Here is a 15,060-nt window from a genome sequence, read left to right as displayed (position 1 = left end):
AAGTGAGTGAGGGGCAGAGAGAAGAGAGGGAGACACAGAATCCGAAGTAGGCTCCAGGCTCTGAGCTGTCAGTACAGAGCCTGACACAGGGCTCGAACTCATGGACCACGAGATCGTGACCTGAGCTAAAGTCAGTCGCTTAACCAACTGAGCCACTCAGGTGCCCCAACTGGTTGGAATCTTAATTCTCCTTCTGCATAGCCAGGGAGCCTTGGCCAAGTTATTTGACATTTTAGAACCTTACTACCCTCATCTAGAAATTGGAAAATTATTTCCAACAGTTATTATGAGAGTTGAATGAAATAGTGTAAGAAAGGACAGTCTAAATGTGGAGAGGGTTCTTGTAAAAGCAGTGTAAGGGAACCCCAGACAGACCTAAGGCCTTGTTGTTCTGTGTCCCAAGTCCTGAAACTGAAAAGATAGAGTGACAGGGCCAGGTCTCAGGAGGCCTTGAGGGGTTTGGCAATGTGGAACTCCTGAGAATAATTTTTAACCTAGAGGACAACCAGATGAAAACAATGTTCTAGAAAGATCAGTGTGGTGATGGTCGTAGTGGTATGCAAAATCAATGACTTGGGATCAGCCATCAAGGTTGGGGACATCATTGATTGTGGGTAGAGGTAAAAGCAGGGGACAAGGATTATGAATGTAAATGTCAATGAAAGATACAGGTTGTCACTCATTCATTCAACAAACATTTCTTTGAGTACCAACAATATCCTAGTCATCAAATTCTTCATTATATAGTTAACATATTACTGTGGTATAGTTTTCGCAACTGAGAAACCAACAGTAGTACCAGACCTGTCACATTTTAGTTGTTTAGACGTGTGCCCACCCACCTCCACCACCCGATAATGAACTCATTCATATAAGGACCCTATTTTCTTTGTCTTCCACAGGGTCTAGCATGTAAAACCCTACATAAGCATCCTGGAGATTGAATCAAAGCCATTTCTTTCTCTAAATGGGCTAATGAATCTTCTCTTTTTTAAGGGATTTAGGTATTCCTTATAAAATAATACAAATATTCCAGAAAAGCTCAAAGAAGGAGATAAAAATCACCTGAAATCCCATCACCAAGAGATCATCTCCATGACCATTTTAGTGAACATTCTTCTGGATTTTGCTAAGTGCACCAGATGTGTACAATTTTGCATAAATTCTTCCCATAGCATTTTGTTCACCTGTCTTCTTTTCAAAAACCGTTTATTATTTTGGGTGTCACACAAAAGACTGGAAGCCTTGAATTTGCTTAGGCCCCTTGGCAGCAGGGCCAGGGCGCATGTGTCCTGGCCCAAGATGCTTTGCGTCTCTATTATGGCCATTATTACTGTATATTCCTGCTAGTTCTTTGTATGCTTATCTCTCCTACCAGACTGTGAGCTACTTAATAACAAGGACTGTTGGGTTGGTTTTGTTTGTTTGTTTGTTTGTTTGTTTTGAGCCTTATGAATCCCACTGGGCACACAGCAAATGCACGAATGTTCATTTAGTGAGTAAATGGATGCCAACCCTGGAGGGCCTTTGAGAGAGAGAATCTCAGCTCCCAGGTCTGGAATGTTGAGTTCTGACTATTTTTTGAATTAATGAGTGAAGCTGAAGAATGAAGATGACTTTTGTGATGTTGTGAAATCATATAGGTACAACTTGGGTGCGTTGGGCAGTAAGAGATATTGGCATGTTTAAACTCACCTTTATTTTCTTATTTACAAGCTTGCTCCCTTATTTAGAAGAAGGAGAAGCGGTTATTGCTTCAATACATTTGTTGATGACAGCCTCCCAGGTTGGGTTCTGGCCTGCGGGGCAGGCGTCTAACCTCGTGTATCAGTTCCAGTATTGCTGCACTGACTGTGGGAGGAGAGAATTTGGAATGTCCATGGTAGCCAGAGGGTCATTGCAGAGAAGCAAAGTATGTTGCGAAAAGGAACGTTAATATTCAGACTTTTTTTGAGACTGAAATCCACAACAATTATGAGTCAGACATAAAGATCCCATAGTGAGGCATCTTTTCACTTCCCCAGAGCTTGGATCACCTCGGTTGTAAGAAGAAAGGACGAGAAGTTTCTGCTTATTAGGGAATGGGTGTAACTTACATGAAAGAAAGTGAAAGTGAATACTAAAAGCATCTTAGCAAATGGAAAGTTAGCAGTCATTCTCCAGATTATTTTTAATTCTTCAGTAGCAGTAGAACTCTAGCTATGTATACCTAGAGTTGGATGTCCCTGTAGATTGTCCCAGAAGGATATTTGAGAAATTGCTGTTAGAACTCGTCGCCAGCAGGGAGGGAGGGAAGGAAAGTACTTTTCCTATATGAAAAAAAAATGTAACCATGTGTATACATTGCTTATTTAAAGCCAAAATAGATCTAAAAATAAAATCGCACTAATTTTATAAAATAAAATGAAAGATCTAGTCCAGACTAAAGTCTCAGTTTGTTTTGCCCTTGCTGTGATCTTCAGTGCATCTGTATTAAGTGATTGGTCACATGATGGAAATCCTGAAATGGACGTTCTACCCCTTCTCTTCTTCCTGCCTCTGGGAGGGAAGGAGTAGGCTGATGTTTGCTAATGAGTATTGAACCTGAGAAACTGATGTGGAACTCAAGTGTGATTTCCTCTTTGGCAAGAGGCTCGTGTATGCTGAGTGACCAGAGCCAGTTAGAGATTTATCATAAAATTCTTCACCAGGTTAAAGTTTACAACTAAATTAAGGAAATCAGTACAAAAAAACCCCTTCTTGGTATATTTTTCATTGAAGTGCAGTTCACATAACAAAATTCACCATTTTAATGTGAACATTTTAGTACGTTTACAATGTTGTACGAACACAACCTCTATCCAGTTCCAAAATGTTGTCATCAGCCCGGAAAGAAAACCCCATGCCCATAAACAGCCCTATTTCCCCCTCCCAGCCCCTGGCAACTACCCATCTTCTGTCTGTTTCTGGATATACAGATTCTCAACATTTCATGTAAGTGGAATACCTACATGGCGTTTTGTTCTGTCTTCTCCCACTTAGCTTCATGTATTCAGAGTTCATTCAGGTGGGAGCATTTATCAGTACTCCATTCCTTTTGATGACTGAATGATACTCCACTATGTGTCCAGAACATGATTTGTTTTTCTGTGCATCTGCTAACAAGCATTTAGGTCAGATCCATCGTTTGGCTGTTTCGAATAGTGCTGCTGTGAACATACATGGATGACTATTTGAGCTCCTCTTTTTAATTCATGTGGGTCCTGGTACAGGTTTAAGAGGGGTTGGCCAAGGACTATGCCAAATATCAAGAGCAGTGCGTCTCCCCCTGGAACTGTTGGGCTGGCGTGCACTAGTGCTTCAGTGTGGCAGCTGAGGCATGACCGCCACTGAATGGTCCCAGGTGGCAGCCTTCATCTGGGGCGCCTTGTTTGTCCCCTCTCCTACTCTTTCTTCTTTCCTACTCGTTTTCTTCCTCATCTGCTGGTTGTGACTTGAGCAGAGGACTATTTAGTCCTACTGGTAGAAGTCTGACCCTCCGTTTTCTAAGCCCTGTCTAGCAGAACATCCGCAGTGCTGAGGACTCAGGTTTTGAACTTCAGACATGTCAGTTCTGTCTTCCTGCACAGAACTGCACAACCATCGCCCTTTGGAGGGGTGGCTCAGGGATCAAGCAACGGTTACAAGGAGGTCTGGATTGTACCTCATAAGCAGAAAGAAGTGCTATCAGCCCCCAGAGACGTGCTGGTAGAGCCGTGTGCTGGGTGAGTAGTCACTCTCTCCAGAGGGAGGCCTCACGGCAAGGACACCCATTCTACTGAAGCTGTGGCCTGAGCTCTTGATCCATGCAGGTTAGAAATCAGTATCCTTGAGACTGCCATGTGAGCATCCCATGATCGGGGGGTGTTCAGCTCTGTATCCAAGACACCCCACTTCCTCTGGCCATCCAGTGCATTTTCAGGCAAAAGCAACTCCTACTTTTGATCTCCGGTGAATCCCTATGATGTTCGCATCGTCCGAAATGATGCTGAACAACCACACAAAACAAATGGCGACTGATGGTGGGGGCAAAGGGCCCAAGGAGCAAAGAACCTTCGGGCTTGTCCTTCGCCAGCAAAGCTTTTGAGATGGTTAGCTGGGAATTTTCAAGTTGTGATTGTACGGAGTAGGATGATAGTTTGCCCCATGAATGTAGCCCCCTCCAGTTTTCAGTTAGAGTTCTGAGGACGTGCATGTGAACACACATGCACACCCGCGTGCATGCACACGCATACGCACAGAGTTCTTAATAGAACCTTAAACATAAAAATTAGAGTTGATGACAAAATAGTAAGAATGTTTTAGGCTCATATTTTTTATCGCCCCTCAAAGAATCCCTCCCATCGCTACAAAGTACAAGCATGTGATCATTTTTCTTTGTAGTTTAGAGAACAAAAGAGTGATTGTTCAGGAGGTCAAAGTTCTAACGAGGTCTAACCAGCTCTCGATATCCTTTTCAAAGTACACACTCGGCTCTACAAATGCATGGTCTCAAATATCTGGCATTCTCACTGTGCATAAGACACCCACATCACTCAGCCATGGCGAGCAGGCAGGCGTAGTGCAGTGGGGGTTATGCCCGTTGGAAGGCCTGTTGAGTCCAGTGCTGAGGGCCACGGCACGTGTATGGACCATCCAAAGCTGTGATCCAAAAGCACCTAGCAGAGACTCTCAGACTCTCCATTTAATGCTTTTAGGGTGCAGGTATGGATTGATACCAAATCCACAACACGCCATCTTCTATTTCTTTGATGTTTATCATCATGCCTGGTAGCATTAGCCACGAGGTTCCTGCTCAGTAAATTCATAATCAATTAATGGAGAAGAAAGACAAACAATCTGGCTTCTTTGAATTTCCCATTCAGATCCTGGTCACGAATATAGGAAACACACACACACACACACAGTACTAGGTAGAGGAGAGGGCTCCCTGACCTTGAGAATTCCTAATAACTCCTAGCAGAATTCTGTGAGTACTGGCGTAGGGATTGGAAATGGAAGTGTCCAATGTGTAAGTGGTCGGTATTTATGGAGATGATGAGCCAAGTACCTGAAATTCCTTAAGCATAGATGATACTCAGTTTAAAAGAAGAAAAGATGGGATTTATAGGGCTTGGAAAGTGGCCTGTGGTCCGACCTGCCTTCGGCTTTCCTGATGAAGGCAGACAAACTGTTGCTATCGTGGCTCGCGAAGACTTGTTTGTTGTGCAGTGTTGTTTTCCAAAGACAACAAGAACCTTCACTTAAAATAGCAGGTCTGAGGCTGCCCTGGCTTGTGATGTTTCCACTGTGGCCGTCAAGACAGCAAAGGGAACAACTGACCTAAGCAGGGACACAAGTGATCATGGAAAAGTCTGGTTCAAGGTGATATATTTAGGTAGCACATGACCTTTTAAAATAATTCATTTTGGGGGCGCCTGGGTGGCTCAGTCGGTTAAGCGTCCGACTTCAGCTCAGGCCATGATCTCACGGTTTGCGGATTTGAGCCCCACAGGCTGACAGCTCAGAGCCTGGAGCCTGCTTCTGATTCTGTGTGTGTGTCTCTCTCTCTGACCCTCCCCTGCTCACACTCTGTCTCTCTCTCTCAAAAATAAATAAACATTTAAAATATTTGTAATAAAATAATTCATTTTTAGTGATTTGATATATAAATTACTTATGGCATTGAGACCCTGTTAGCCATGGAGTGGCAAGTGCATTGTACCTGCGTGAACTTTCCCAGGTACCCCCTGCCCCCACCAGTATTTATCTTAGGACCTCATACTGCTTTCTGGTTATATTGGCAGCATAGAATTTCAGAAGTCAGAAAGTGCTTTTTAAAACTAATTCTTGATAAATGCTTAGCCTGACATATTTATCATTTCACCTTTATTTGGGCCTCTCTCTTTCCTTTCTTAGGCTGACCCTACACCCACCCATGGTCTCTGCCAGGATGTTCTAGAAAAGACCATTGTGGGTTCATTTCTGTGACTTGGTTTAAACCTTTTTTCAAAACTGGCGTGTGGACAGTCAGTATCTGTCTAGTCCTAGAGGTCCGGTTTGGAACGTGACCACACTGCGCAGCCTAGACGATGACAGGAAATCAACATTCAACAGTATCTGTGTGTTCAGTTTACATTCCTGTGGCTACTCAGTGTGATGTGCCCTTTTTGGTCAAGGAGAGGCTTTCAAATACCCAACTCCTTTATACCTTGAAGACATTAAAACTCTAGGGCAACTCTTATTTAAAAAAAAAAAAAAAAACATAAGGAGAGTCTTGGATTGGATGGTTTGTTTGTTTTGTTTTGTTTTGTTCTGTTTTTGTAATCTATGGGCTGCAAACTGAAGAGCCTATAAAAAAAAAAGACCAAGCCAGTAACACTGGTGCAGTCACTGTCCGTTCAAAAGTGACAACAGGTGGCAATTGACATTTAGACTCTGTGGAGGGATGGAAACGCTAGCAAACTGGAAATGTCTGTCATGTATAAAGTGGGCAAACACTACAGGCTTCCAAACCGTTATTCCCATGAAGGAACCACGTGTCGGAGGCCAGTCTGACGTGTGTTGAAGGCTCGTGTGAAAGGCAGCTTGTTAACTGAAGAGAAATCAGGTCACGCTTCTATTGTGTCCCATCTTTCCGTCTCTTTTGGAGGCAACAGCGGCTTCTCTAGCATTCTGCTGTCACCATGTTATCACACGGACAATTAGAAATCCACGTCCTGTAGGAACAACTGAATGACAAGATCGAGGGTCATCAAATCCAGGATCCCAACTTAGCCAAACTCTGGAACTTAAATTTGGTTTGTTCTGTTTTGCCCTGAAGCTCTGGAGTCCTGGCCCAGGAATGCAGTGCCTCTAGTTAACAGTTTATTAAAAGGACACCACTTGACTATTTTACAGGGTCTCCAAAGTCTTACTCTACTTTCTAATAATAACAATCTAAATCTGAAATGATTTTGCTTCTGTTTATTTTTTCCTCCCCGTGAACTTGTGTGCTAATCTTCGGTGATGACAAATCGAGTTTCTTTTTCATTATTATCTTTAAAAAAAAGGATTCCAGGGAAAGCTTGAATGTTCTGGAACTTATGTGGGCAGCAGTTTAAATACTGAAACCTGATTTCTTTTTGTTCTTAATTAAAAAAATTTTTTTTTCAGTGAAGTAAGGAGATCCTCAGAACTTACTCAAAATCCTTGCAGACATTTTATTTATTTTTTAAGTTTATTTATTTTTAGAGAGAGAGCAAGCTCAAGTGGGAGAGGGACAGAGAGGGAGACAGAATCCCAAGCAGGCTTCACAGTGCCAGCACAGAGCCTGATGCAGGGCTTGAACTCACGAACTGTGAGATCATGATCTGAGCTGAAATCAAGAGTTGGACACTTCACTGACGGAGCCACCCTGGCTCCTTTCTCTGTGGACTTTTTATAACCTCACAGGATCTCAGCAAGCATCGATTAAATTGGGAAAATCTCTCTCTGGTCCCTTTTACGATTTGCATCATTTTCACAATAATTCTGTTCTTACACAGGCTTTCCCCTCCCATGAACACCTCATACTCCAGTCCCATTCTGGCTGTTTTAACCCACTGATAGCACAAGAGGCTGTAATCAGGAAAACAAATCTGCGATTGGAGGGCTGGGGTCGTCAGCTGTAAAGTCCCGGGTTCATGTGCATTTGCAAATAGAAGGTTCCCACTGGGCAGTTAATTGGACACCACTGAGCTGTGTGGCTGTGTGCAAAGCCAGGGCCCACACTGGGCCTTCGTGTGCTGCATGTAAAGTGAAGCGTTAGCATCACATGGTCTTCAAGACCCCTCCGGCTCTCAAATGCTCTGTGATCTGTAAAATCCAGATAATTCACCTCCCTTCCCAGTGAGCATGAGCCCTGAGAGTGGGTTGAGAGAACAGACGCACAAAACCTTTCAAAACGAGCCGAACAGTAACTAATGATAGTTATGTTTAGATGATGATGGTGATGGACCCAGAGAAACCAAAATGCCTGCCCCAGAGGCTGACCGTGGGCCTTGCCTGCGTGTGAAGGGCATGATGAAATGCAGGTTTTGTGAGATCATTGCACAGGTGCAAACAGACACTGACTGTTTACATGTGCCCACACTCTCTCCAGTCCTCACCGCAGCCCAGGGAGGTGGGTCCTGCCAACCTACCCATTTTCCAGATGAAGAAACTGAAGGCCAGTGGTTACCCAGCCTGTCCAAGGTCCCTTGGCTCAGCGTACGAGCTGGAATTCCACTCCAGGCCTCTCTGCCTCCAGAGACCTTGACTGCTGGGAGACTCACAATTTGTGTATAGAACAGGCCGAAGCACACACTGGACACAATGAACAGCCTTATTTTTCCTTATCATTACTTTTATTACCCAGAGTTCCCTTTCCCATCCTTACTCATGTCTCAGGCAAGTCCTGTAGTTTCCTGGTCACTTTCAGCTCCTAGAAGTCCCGACCCCTTGAAAACTTGATTCTCTCATCCGTTCCAGAGCTGCGCTTCAGATCCAACCCAAACTGGGCACGACCTACAGTGGGCATGACCTCTTCTTCCACTCCTTCTGTACCCCCTTCCTATCCTGTGGATCCTTGGGGCACCAGGCAGGGGCAAGGGGTTTGGAGGTAGAAGGGATGAGGTGTTAGAAATCTGGCATCGTCATGCTCTCTCTCTGCTAACACTGGCTGGAGACATTTTTTAATGGGGTGTAATTTGAGTTCCTAAAGCATGTGATTTCTGGCTAACCTCTTGCAACCAACTCAGGTCCTGCGCCCTAGTGGTCTCCCGCCCTCATTAGACAGCTTTCTCCTGTGGGTTCATTCCAGATGCTCGAGCACAGGTTCCATCCACAGGATACAGGTGCCTCCCCAGTGAGCCAAATGGTGGCAGTGCATGCCATTCCCACCCCGGCCTCTCCTTAGCCTCCCACTGGTGGGGGAGCGGGCAGTGGGGAGGGGGAGGGGTTCCAACCGCTTCCTGCTTTCCCAATCTTCCAAATTCAGCAGGCTCTAGGTTTTTTGTTTATGGCTGCTTCCAGACCCCAGGACACTCCAATCAGTTTGTTCCAAGAACTCTAACATCAAGCTTCCCTTGGACCCACAGCAGCTCTAGGGTCTAAACTTTTCCACTCAATAAACATCTAGGTCCTTCTCCCAGGGGCCTCTAGATCCCTGTCACAGCAGAGGGGAGAGAACACCACTGCACTCATGCTGTGGGGACAGCTCCCTACCGACCCCTCTGTGCCTTTTCAAATCCCTGATTTCAGAGGTTGGTAGTTGTCAGGTGGGTCCTACTGTCCTTTGGAAAGCCCTGTAGGGATATTCCTGGCACCCTTCCTTGGAAGAAGGAATATTTGTCACCACTGTCTTCAGCTCTGAGACCAGGGCCCCAAATGGGAACACTAGGAAAGTTCCCATTCTCTGTTCTAGAAGCTCCGGTCCCAGATGCGTGGCTACTGTGAATGGCGATGCCCACCCTCGTTCATGGCTCTGGGCGTGACTGAAGCCTGCAGGACTGGGGAGCCGGGGCGGGAACGTAGTTACCACGTGGTTTTCTTTCCTAGAGCTCCGTGTCCTCGGCCCACCTCTCCAGAGAGGCATCTTCAGAGTAAGACGCCTTTTTGGCCCTTACTCTTCCCGAGTGAGAAATTCTAAGAAGACAGAAGTAGTTCTCAAGGAGAACATAGGTATCCAATTTGATGGGGCCTCAAGTGCTACCCAAGTGATGACTTTTTTTTCAGCTAGGGAACACAAATTATTTCTGAGAGCCGTTTGTCACCTCAAACTTAAATACTTTTTAAAAAATGTTTTATTTATTTTGATAGAGACAGAGCATGAGAGAGGGAGGGGCAGAGAGAGAGGGAGACATAGAATCTGAGGCAGGCTCCAGGCTCCGAGCTGTCAGCACAGAGCCTGACGCGGGGCTCAAACCCACAAATGTGAGATCATGACCTGAGCCGAAGTCAGAGGCTTAACTGACTGAGCCACCCAGGCGCCCCTCCAACTTAAATACTTTTGAAACCCAGGTGTCCATGACCCTTTGCCAAAAAAAAAAAAAAAAAAAGGATCCCTGTTCTCAAGAAGATTTATTGCCTTTGAACAAAATGATACAAATATGGGACCAGGTGTATAGCTGGATATTAGTTTTATAACACGGACATAAGTAGCCAAGTTCTTGTTCTTCTCTTGGCCCTTATTGCCAAAAACGAAAGACTTGGGGCAGAGTGGTTTTTTTTCTTTGGCCACGTTTGGTCATTATTTGTTTTTGATGGAATATTGGCGAGTCGCTAGAGGGTTTGGATTCCTTGAAGCTGCTCCGTATTCACCTATTTCTGACTTTGGCAATAATTCCAGTGCCAATCACCAGCTTTCTATATTTATCAGCAGCTGCCTCAGTGATGTGGAAACAATTTTCTCAACAGCTGAAAAACATGAAGATACAGAGTAGGACATTGCGTTCTTTATGAAAGAGCATAGGTGGGATAGACGTGGGAGGAGGGAACAACGCAGCACGAATCTCTTTGCCTTTGCATCTTTCCCACTTACCCCAGCATGACATCAAACGTCCGAGGAGAATTTATGGTTTCGGCCAGTGAGGACTGAATGGGTGGCCTCTGTGACGTATACCAGAATCCTCTGAATCAGCTGATAGGAGCCAGTATTCTACTTTCTAGAAGGTGGTCTTTGATGTGTTTGATTTACGTCCTAAGGTTTGGGATGACGGAGGCTCATCGCCAGCCTCTACGTCCTGCCCAGCTTTCCCAGCTGCCTGGTGGCTCTAGGCATTCAGCATTCTGTGAGTGCTGCCCCACAAACCATTGTCAAAATCAGTTCCAGAACATCTGCCCTCCATGGGACACTGCAGGGCACCGAGGATCTGAGAGGTGTGGGACACCACCTGTGAGGTCAGAGGCTTCCAGACTGCAGGGCGCTTGGACTAAAGGATTGAATAGTAAAGGGTGTCATGTCTACAAAGCCCTTGCTCAGTGCAGAGTGATCAAAGATGGCGCTGTTGCTCTTGAGCTGTGTCTCATCTGCGGTCAGAGCTCGGAGACACCTGGCGTTAACGTGCTTGTCCAGAGAGCGAGACTTAGAATCCAGAAACGTGGTTTCTAGTCCCAGCTCTGCTCCTACCAAAGAAAGGGGGAGCCACGTTGAGAGGCTAACATGAACCAGGGGTCTAAGTGTCGTGCAAAGTGCATCACAGTGCAGGGTCTTTGTCCTCACTGCAACCTAGGAAGAGGGCCAGCATTTCACAGATGAGGTGAGCGTTCGAGACTGTTACTTCCCCAGCTTAACATCGTGTCCTCCCGACTCTAACACCTGGACTCCTACCATTCCAGGCCCTCCCTCTCCCTAGATCTCACTGCTGTGCAGGAGGAGACCCCCTGTGGCTTACCAGCTCCCCTGAGCCCCACTGTCTTCAGGTTGTAGAATTGAAAGCCATCTCTAAAATTCATTTTCAGACTTAAAAAAAAAAAAACTACCAGCCCCTTCCGTATTTTAAATCTTTACTGCCACCTAGTGGAAATGATCTAATCAGAAGAATGAAAAATCCCGTTCAACTTGGCTTAAAAACTGTCAATTCATCTTAAATTCATCCTGTGCTCCTAACCTTTAAAAAGTGTACTTATGGGCAAATATCATGGCCTTCCATTTTTATCATGCCAGATGTGAGATCCATTTGTAAGATTCTTGGTGGGTTGTTGGGAAACATATAAATTCCTGCTTTAAAAAAAATAATGCTTTGTGGCCATATGATATACACTCAGCTAATAATGGGCTATACTTACAGAAATTCTAACCTGCAATATTTAGAACTTGTATAGCAATTATATTTTTAACTTTATAAATATTTATTTGCTTAGCTCTTTTTTGGCATTCTCATGGTAACACACAAAAAATAATAATTCAAACGACACAGAGGATGTGAAGTAGAAAGTCCTCCTCCACAGACAGAACTATCTTAGGAATTTCTTATTTTTTTCAAGAAATGTTTTATTTCATATACAAGCATGTGTGCAAACACACACATACTGTTTTGCCAATTTTTTTGTAAATGAGCTTATGTTGCGGATACTGTTCCACAGGTTGCTTTTTTCAACTTAATCGATTCTGGAGATCTTTCCATGTCAGCACAAAATCACCTTCATTCCTTTTAACAGGACATCATATTCCGTTACGGACTATACTCATTAATTTAACCAGTTCCTCATTAATGTCCATATTGGCTGTCTTCAGTTCTGTTGTTACAAAAGTGCTGCAGGGGATACATTTGTTTTCTTCAGGGAATGCACACACGGCCATATGCCAGACACACACACACACACACACACACACACACACACACACACTCAGTCATTTGTGAGTTTATTTGTAGACTAAAACATTAGATATGAATTTGCTGGATCTAACCGTGTGTTGATACCCACTGACCAAGATTACCAGAGACTCGCCTGTAGTCCAAAAAAGAAGAAGGAGATGAAAAAGAAGAGGAGGAAGAGAAGGAAGGGAGAGGAGGGAGAAAATGGGGAGATGGAGAGGGAGGGGGATGAGGAGGAAGAAAGGAAGAAAAAACACGCAGTTAGCTGAAACTGCCACAGGGAGAGCACAAGGGGAGTGGAACACGGTCACAGGGTGTGAGCTCTTGCTGGGGGGCAGGAGGGAGTCAGAGCCTCAGGAGCAATTCCAGGCTGGGCACTGGCGAGATGCAGAAACAGGTCAGTGATTGGGCATCTCAGTGACTTTTTCTAGGAGGAGAGACAGTTAAAGGGGGGCCAGAAGGGTCACTAGCAAAGGAGCAGCAGTCACACATGTGGTCGGAAGAGGGGGATGTTTCATCGTTATGTGTGCCCACGTGGCCTCGGCTGGGCATTGCTTTATTCCCTGAGTGGTTCAGCTGGGGACGTGATGGCCAGTCTGCCGGCAGCGCTCTTGGTTCATTTGCTCAACTGCATTGACTTTAAATGTCCGTGGATGTTTATGTTGCCTTTTAAAAAGGTTGCATTAATTGACATTCTTCTGGGGTTTTTAAAAAATACTCCCCCAACAATGAAGTATTTAATAATTAGAGTAATGGCAATTATAATCCTAGGAAACATTCATGGGGCCACCTCCCATGTGCCAGCACTGTGCTAATTCCATTATTTCATGGAATCCTCGTTGGAGGCTTTGAGACAGGCATGAATAGCATCCCAGCTTCCATATGAGGAAACTGAGGCTTAGAAAAGGGGAGAACCGGCCTGGTCACGTGGCTGGCCAGCAAGTTGCTGAGCTGGGTTCTGAACCAGTCCGGCCCTCCTGGAGCCCACGCCCTTCCCCACAAAGAAACAAACACTTTCTCCTTCATCTTCTTCACAGGAGCCTGCCACAGAGAATTTAAAGCTAGGGAATTAAGAGCTGTTAAACTGATGATCACAGATCGTCAAAAGTCTGGCTGAGGACGATAAGGAAGCCGAGAGTCTCATTTACAAAAATGAGATCCACGGCAGCCTTCCAGGAATCACATATATATTGTTAAGTGAGCCTCCAGCACGGGAGACTTAGCTCCTCACGTGTGCCCTCAATTAATAAAGGCCGAGGAGAGCTTCCTGAAAATCACAGCCAAGGCAACGTAATTAAATATTCTCTGGGCCAGCTGGAGCTCAGAGGCTATTTAAATAATCCCAAGGAAATAAACGCATGAAGGCCATTCATCCCCATGGAGCCACTGAGGTTCGTGAAGATTCCATGCTGTGTGAGCAGGGCAAGGATGTGGTGCAGGGAGGGAGAGTGGAATGATGCGGCGCCTCAGTAAATATTTGTGGAGTGTGGGAGGGGCCCACGCTGGGGTTCCGAGCTGGCCCGCATGCGTGGACTTAGCCAAACAAACATGGGAGTCACGGCTGGCTTCTCCTCTTTTCCAGACTGTGCCGGCTGCAGAAGGGACATCAAGAATGGGCAGGCGCTGCTGGCCCTGGAGAAGCAGTGGCACTTGGGGTGCTTTAAATGCAAGTCCTGCGGGAAGGTCCTCACCGGGGAGTACATCAGCAAGTAAGGCTGTGAGGAAGCGGGGGGGGGGGGGGGGAAGCCCCCCAGGGGGCCCCCCCCCCCCGCTCTTGGGAGGGGAACCCCCACCCCACCCCACTGGACATAATGAAAGACATTCACACGCCACAGTCAATAAGAACCTTCACTATGCTACTTCTCTTTTTTCATTTTTATAAAAGGAATTTTATTCTTCTGCTACTGCTATAGTTTGCCTGCAATAAAATTTAACAAAATGTTAATCATCGCCTAATTTAACAATCAACAAAGCTGACATAATGTTATACTGTATGTTATAATCAATTCTTTAGTAGTTTGACTTTCCCTGATTTTTTTTTTCCTATTTGGAACTAGAAGACCTTTATCTTCCTTCTAGGTCTTGAACGTATTTGTTCGCACCTGCCCCCAACTGCCCCACCCTGAAGAAAAACACACAGGGTCTAAGCACTGAGCCCATTAGGATCAAAGAATAATACAATCCACCAGGGAATGGATTTATGTGAGTGTCAGGTGCCGGTGTGACTAATAGCTAAAGCAAGTGAAGTTTTGTTTTGTTTTGTTTTTATAATGTAGCTTGAAGAAACTAGTTACAGTGGTTGCCCTTTTTTTATTTTTTATTTTTTTATTTCTTTTTTTTAAATAGTTTATTGTCAAATTGGTTTCCATACAACACCCAGTGCTCTTCCACACAAGTGCCTTCTTCCATCACCACCACCTCTTTTCCCCCCTCCCCCTCCCCCTTCACCCCTCAGTTCGTTTTCAGTATTCAGTAGTCTCTCAAGTTTTGCGTCCCTCTCTCTCCCCAACTCTCTTTCCCTCTTCCCCTCCCCCTGGTCCTCCATTACGTTTCTCCTGTTCTCCTGTTAGATCTATGAGTGCAAACATATGGTTTCTGTCCTTCTCTGCCTGACTTATTTCACTTAGCGTGACATCCTCAAGGTCCATCCACTTTCCTGCAAATGGCCATATTTCATTCTTTCTCATTGCCATGTAATACTCCATTGTGTATATATATACCACATCTTCTTGATCCATTCATCAGG

General features: G+C 45.1%; 1 protein-coding gene across 21 annotated transcripts in view; it reads left to right on the top strand.

Moving 5' to 3' along the window:
• ABLIM1 (actin binding LIM protein 1) overlaps nt 1-15,060 on the top strand; it is a 293,495-nt gene that overhangs the window by 183,081 nt on the left and 95,354 nt on the right. For all 21 annotated transcript variants that reach the window (XM_029932620.1, XM_029932624.1, XM_029932618.1 and 18 more), the window contains exon 5: nt 13,897-14,023. In XM_029932620.1, the coding sequence (XP_029788480.1) occupies nt 13,897-14,023 (127 nt within the window). The remainder of the gene's footprint in view (nt 1-13,896; nt 14,024-15,060) is intronic.

This window comes from Suricata suricatta, chromosome 2, assembly GCF_006229205.1.
Source record: "Suricata suricatta isolate VVHF042 chromosome 2, meerkat_22Aug2017_6uvM2_HiC, whole genome shotgun sequence".
Classification (NCBI taxonomy): Eukaryota; Metazoa; Chordata; class Mammalia; order Carnivora; family Herpestidae; genus Suricata; species Suricata suricatta.
Note: the sequence above shows the minus strand (reverse complement) of the source record. Positions and strands in the feature narration are given on the sequence as shown.